The sequence below is a fragment of the Ranitomeya variabilis genome, chromosome 7 (genome assembly GCF_051348905.1).
Source record: "Ranitomeya variabilis isolate aRanVar5 chromosome 7, aRanVar5.hap1, whole genome shotgun sequence".
NCBI classification, from domain to species: Eukaryota; Metazoa; Chordata; class Amphibia; order Anura; family Dendrobatidae; genus Ranitomeya; species Ranitomeya variabilis.
This window is the reverse complement of record NC_135238.1, coordinates 146,971,656-146,977,655: the sequence shown is the minus strand read 5'-3', so window position 1 is coordinate 146,977,655 and position 6,000 is coordinate 146,971,656. Positions and strand designations below refer to the sequence as shown.

The following is a 6,000-nucleotide window of genomic DNA, read 5'->3' as shown; positions in this document are numbered from 1 at the left end:
TCGGGTTTTCCCGAGCATGCTCGGGTTTTCCCGAGCATGCTCGGGTGGTGTCTGAGTATTTGTCAGTGCTCGGAGATTTAGTTTTCCTTGCCGCAGCTGCATGATTTATGGCTGCTGGACAGCCTGAACACATGTGGGAATTCCCTAACAAACAGGCATTCCTCACATGTATTCAACCTGTCTAACAGCTGTAAATCATGCAGCTGCAGCAAAGAAAACTAAATCTCCGAGCACTAACAAATACTCGGAGACCACCCAAGCGTGCTCGGGAAAACCCGAGCAACGAGTCTACTCACTCATCACTAGTCATAACACCATGTGTACCATCTCCATGGTATCCTTAGCACTAAGGGGAGCACAAAAAAAAGTTGTTTTCTTTTTGCATTAGTATCTCATTTATATGTGCTATTTTCAATCAAAACATTAATTTTTTTGAACAAAAGAAAAATGATATGACTATTGTTCTTTTGAACTAATTGACTAAATCCTGTTTGTGCTTAAGCAATGTGTAGAAATGTTGAAATCATCATTGTGGTTTCCTGCCTTGTATATTGTAGAGCTGAATCAAACTTTTTGGCTAGAAAGAGGCGGAGATAGGCTTAGGAAAATATGAAAGAGACAGGTATTCTTCTATTCTATCTGATGTAGGTTCTGAAGATAATAGTGAACCATGCTTTCCTTTTCTAGCAACCTTAGTTTATTATTTCTACAGCTCTAGAAATATATGAATGATACCATAATTTAACAGTGACCTTATCAATTTGCTCTGGTCACGCTTCATAGTTTTTACAGGTGCATGGAGGCATATCCCAAATATTAATGCAACCATGATTCTAGGGAAGATCTGGTCTGTAGCTCTGATCATTCTGGTACAACATATAGGTAAGTCTATGCTTCGACATCAGTTCATCTGCTTTAGTTACCTTATATATGATTGCACCTAATGCCATAATGCCATATGCCATATAATGCCACCTTTTAAAATTGAATTAAAAACTGTGTTGAAGATAATAGATTTTTTGTCTGTATATTTTGCCATATTCTACAGGAACATCATTACCAGTGCTAGTGATTTTGGTATATCCCTGGATATTCCATAGAATAAACTGTATGTCTCATATGTGGTTCACATTTGTGTGTTTATTCATATTTCAATCCCTCTTAAAAGTGTATTATGTCTTCACTCTTTACAATGCTATCATAATAATAATAATAATAATCTTTATTTTTATATAGCGCTAACATATTCCGCAGCGCTTTACAGTTTTGCACACATTATCACACGTTATCATATGATAACATTATCATATCTCTAAAGCTCTTGTAGAAAATAATGGCTTTAAGTTACACAGTGCTGAGGTTTGGTTCTGTATTCATTGGTGCATTTTACAATTTACAACAACATTTTTCTGTTAATTTCACATATATGATTATTTTCGCTTATTGTGCAATCATAGTAATATTTTCAATTAATAGTCGTTTTATGCAATGTTTGCTTAGATTAAAAGATTGAAAATACTCTACATTGTATTTTTACGCATCTCCTTTCAGATTTTTCTTATCTAGACAGATCTAGTTGACTGGTTTCACTAAACAAAATGTACAGTAGTTTTCTAACAAAAAAAATGAGTAAACACAAATCACAATTTTTAATGCCTGAGGGTAAGAAACAAAGTTACTTAACACCTATGATACCAATAGAAAATGTAATTACTACTTCAAGGAAATCTATATTCTTAGAAATAGTTGAAATTAGTTTATTCACTAGATTCTTCAACTCTGTTTCCAGTAATAGGAGTTGCCTGTGCTTTATATTTTTTATGTTTTTGTTTTTTTGCATAATTTTTCAAAATGACTGTGATACATTTTTAAATTTCAATGTTTTGACTATGTTTTTTTAAACATAATTAATTAAAGTACGTCCTTTGTCAATGAAAGGATACTTAATTTGATATAAGTGATGAACATAGATATTAATGAGAGTTTAGGAATACTTTTAATTCTTGTAGCTGAACATTAAGTGTCATTAGGAATGTAATAAAATAAAGTTCTGGAAATAAACATACAAAGTACAAGCTAAGCAAGAAGCATGGTTAAAAATGAAAATGGGTAAGATATTTAATATGCATGTATATTACTAATATATGTATTGGCAAAAAGGGGTTTTCCATGATTTTGTTTTCATTTGCAGATCTCAGCAGCAGCTAAAATACTACAACATATGAAAATCGCCATTTTGCCTTTTTTTAAACACCCAACCCCCTTCAATCTCAAAGCCTCTATTCTAGTGGTCCACCATTGAACTCCAATTACCTTCCTGAAGTGATGTCATGCTATACTGCCACATGACTGCTTCAGCCCAACACTTGTTGCAGCGGTCATGTGCCTTACATATTAATATGACCACTGCATCCAGTGATTGGCTGCAGCATTTATGTGCTGGTACACCATATTGTAACTGGAGAGGAACCACTGGATTTGCAAAGCTGGAGCAGAGAAAAGTTTAAAAACTATATGTGGACCTTTGTAAATGTTATTTCATTTGCACATGACAGTTTTTTTTTTTAAATGCTGGAAACCCCCCATTAACACTTAGGGTGTCGGGCCACTGTTTCCGGCTGCCTTAAAACCACAAAAGTTATTATCTTTAAAGGTATGCTAGATTTTCTCAATTGCAAGTAGTATTTATAATGATATTTATTTCCCAGATTCTTGGTATTTTGGAATTCTTCAATATTTGGTTATCGTTAGATTTGTTGCGCTTTTTTCTCCCTATGGATGGAAGACATTTAACCTTTATGATTGTAAAATCATTGAGTTTATTTTGATCATCATGGACAGAGGAAAACGTACAAGTGGTTTTGTCTGGAACACATGCAAGGTTGTTATCAAGGCAGGCTGATAGTGAGAGGAACACCACAAATTGTTAACTATACATTTCAGCGGTTAAAACCTTATTGAGTTAGAAAACTTGATACTTGTTTGTCATGTTACAAATTTATTTGTTTTTATAATCACATTTTTATCATCCAAAAGTGTAAAAATAAGTCTTAAAACTGTAGATGGGTGACGGTATTAGTAAAAAATTTTTGGGGGCACACCTTCTCATTTAACCCCTTCATGACCCAGCCTATTTTGGCCTTAATGACCTTGCCGTTTTTTGCAATTCTGACCAGTGTCCCTTTATGAGGTAATAACTCAGGAACGCTTCAACGGATCCTAGCGATTCTGAGACTGTTTTTTCGTGACATATTGGGCTTCATGTTAGTGGTAAATTTAGGTCGATAATTTCTGAGTTTATTTGTGAAAAAAACGGAAATTTGGCGAAAATTTTGAAAATTTCGCAATTTTCACATTTTGAATTTTCATTCTGTTAAACCAGAGAGTTATGTGACACAAAATAGTTAATAAATAATGTTTCCCACATGTCTACTTTACATCAGCACAATTTTGGATACAAATTTTTTTTTTGCTAGGAAGTTATAAGGGTTAAAATTTGACCAGTGATTTCTCATTTTTACAACAAAATTTACAAAACCATTTTTTTTAGGGACCACCTCACATTTGAAGTCATTTTGAGGGTTCTATATGGCTGAAAATACCCAAAAGTGACACCATTCTAAAAAATGCACCCCTCAAGGTGCTCAAAACCACATTCAAGAAGTTTATTAACCCCTCAGGTGTTTCACAGCAGCAGAAGCAACATGGAAGTAAAAAATGAACATTTAACTTTTTAGTCACAAAAATGATTTTTTAGCAACAATTTTTTTATTTTCCCAAGGGTAAAAGGAGAAACTCATACCTCATATGTGGGGGTAAACCACTGTTTCGGCACACGGCAGGGCTCGGAAGGGAAGGAGCGCCATTTGACATTTTGAATGAAAAATTGGCTCCAATCTTTAGCGGACACCATGTCGCGTTTGGAGAGCCCCCGTGTGCCTAAACATTGGAGCTTCCCCACAAGTGACCCCATTTTGGAAACTAGACCCCCCAAGGAACTTATCTAGAAGCATAGTGAGCACTTTAAACCCCCAGGTGCTTCACAAATTGTTCTGTAAAAATGAAAAAGTACTTTTTTTTCACACAAAATTTCTTTTAGCCTCAATTCTTTCATTTTCACATGGGCAACAGGATAAAAATGGATCCTAAAATTTGTTGGGCAATTTCTTCTGAGTACGCCGATGCCTCATATGTGGGGGTAAACCACTGTTTGGGTACACAGCAAGGCTCGGAAGGGAAGGAGCGCCATTTGACTTTTTGAATGGAAAATTAGCTCCAATCGTTAGCGGACACCATGTCGCGTTTGGAGAACCCCTGTGTGCCTAAACATTGGAGCTCCCCCACAAATGACCCCATTTTGGAAACTAGACCTCCCACTGAACTAATCTAGATGTGTGGTGAGCACTTTGAACCCCCAAGTGCTTCACAGAAGTTTATACCGCAGAGCCGTGAAAATAAAAAATAATTTTTCTTTCCTTAAAAATGATTTTTAGCCCAGAATTTTTTATTTTCCCAAGGGTAACAGGAGAAATTGGACCCCAAAAGTTGTTGTCCAGTTTGTCCTGAGTACGATGATACCCCATATGTGGGGGTAAACCACTGTTTGGGCGCACGGCAGGGCTCGGAAGGGAAGGCATGCCATTTGGCTTTTTGAATGGAAGATTAGCTCCAATCATTAGCGGACACCATGTTGCGTTTGCAGAGCCCCTGATGTGCCTAAACAGTAGAAACCCCCCACAAGTGACCCCATTTTGGAAACTAGACCCCCAAAGAAACTTATCTAGATATGTGGTGAGCACTTTGAACCCCCAAGTGCTTCACAGAAGTTTACAACGCAGAGCCGTGAAAATAAAAAATCATTTTTCTTTCCTTAAAAATGATGTTTTAGCAAGCAATTTTTTATTTTTACAAGGGTAACAGGAGAAATTAGACCCCAATAGTTGTTGCACAGTTTGTCCTGAGTACACTGATACCCCATATGTGGAGGTAAACCACTGTTTGGGCACAAGTCAGGGCTCGTAAGGGAGGTAGTGACGTTTTGAAATTCAGGCTTTGATGGAGTGTTCTGCGTGTGTCACATTCCAATTGCAGAGCCCCTGATGTGCCTAAACAGTAGAAACCCCCCACAAGTGACCCCATTTTGGAAACTAGACCTCCCCAAGAAACTTATCTAGATATGTGGTGAGCACTTTGAACCCCCAAGTGCTTCACAGAAGTTTACAACGCAGAGCCGTGAAAATAAAAAATCATTTTTCTTTCCTTAAAAATGATGTTTTAGCAAGCAATTTTTTATTTTCACAAGTGTAACAGGAGAAATTGGACCACAATAGTTGTTGCCCAGTTTGTCCTGAGTACACTGATACCCCATATGTGGGGGTAAACCACTGTTTGGGCACAAGTCAGGGCTCGGAAGGGAGGTAGTGACGTTTTGAAATGCAGGCTTTGATGGAGTGTTCTGCATGCGTCACATTCCATTTGCAGAGCCCCTGATGTGCCTAAACAGTAGAAACCCCCCACAAGTGACCCCATTTTGGAAACTAGACCCCCCAAGAAACTTATCTAGATATGTGGTGAGCACTTTGAAAACCCAAGTGCTTCACAGAAGTTTACAACGCAGAGCCGTGAAAATAAAAAATCATTTTTCTTTCCTTTAAAATTATGTTTTAGCAAGCAATGTTTTGTTTTCGCAAGGGTAACAGGAGAAATTGGACCCCGATAATTGTTGCCCAGTTTGTCCTGAGTATGCTGGTACCCCATATGTGGGGGTAAACCACTGTTTGGACACACGTCGGGGCTCGGAAGGGAGGGAGCACCATTTGACTTTTTGAACGCAAGATTGGCTGGAATCAATGGTGGCGCCACGTTGCGTTTGGAGACCCCTGATGTGCCTAAACAGTGGAAACCCCTCAATTCTAACTCCAACACTAACCCCAACACACCCCTAATCCTAATCCCAACCCTAACCCCAACACACCCCTAACCCTAATCCCAACTCTAGCC

General features: G+C 37.7%; 1 protein-coding gene across 1 annotated transcript in view; it reads left to right on the top strand.

Annotated features, from left to right (window-relative positions):
- The first annotated feature begins 579 nt into the window (after nt 1-579).
- CD28 (CD28 molecule) overlaps nt 580-6,000 on the top strand; it is a 74,266-nt gene continuing 68,845 nt past the window's right edge. Inside the window, exon 1 of the mRNA XM_077274734.1 lies at nt 580-882. Coding sequence (XP_077130849.1) covers nt 828-882 — 55 coding nt within the window. The 5' untranslated portion in view covers nt 580-827. The remainder of the gene's footprint in view (nt 883-6,000) is intronic.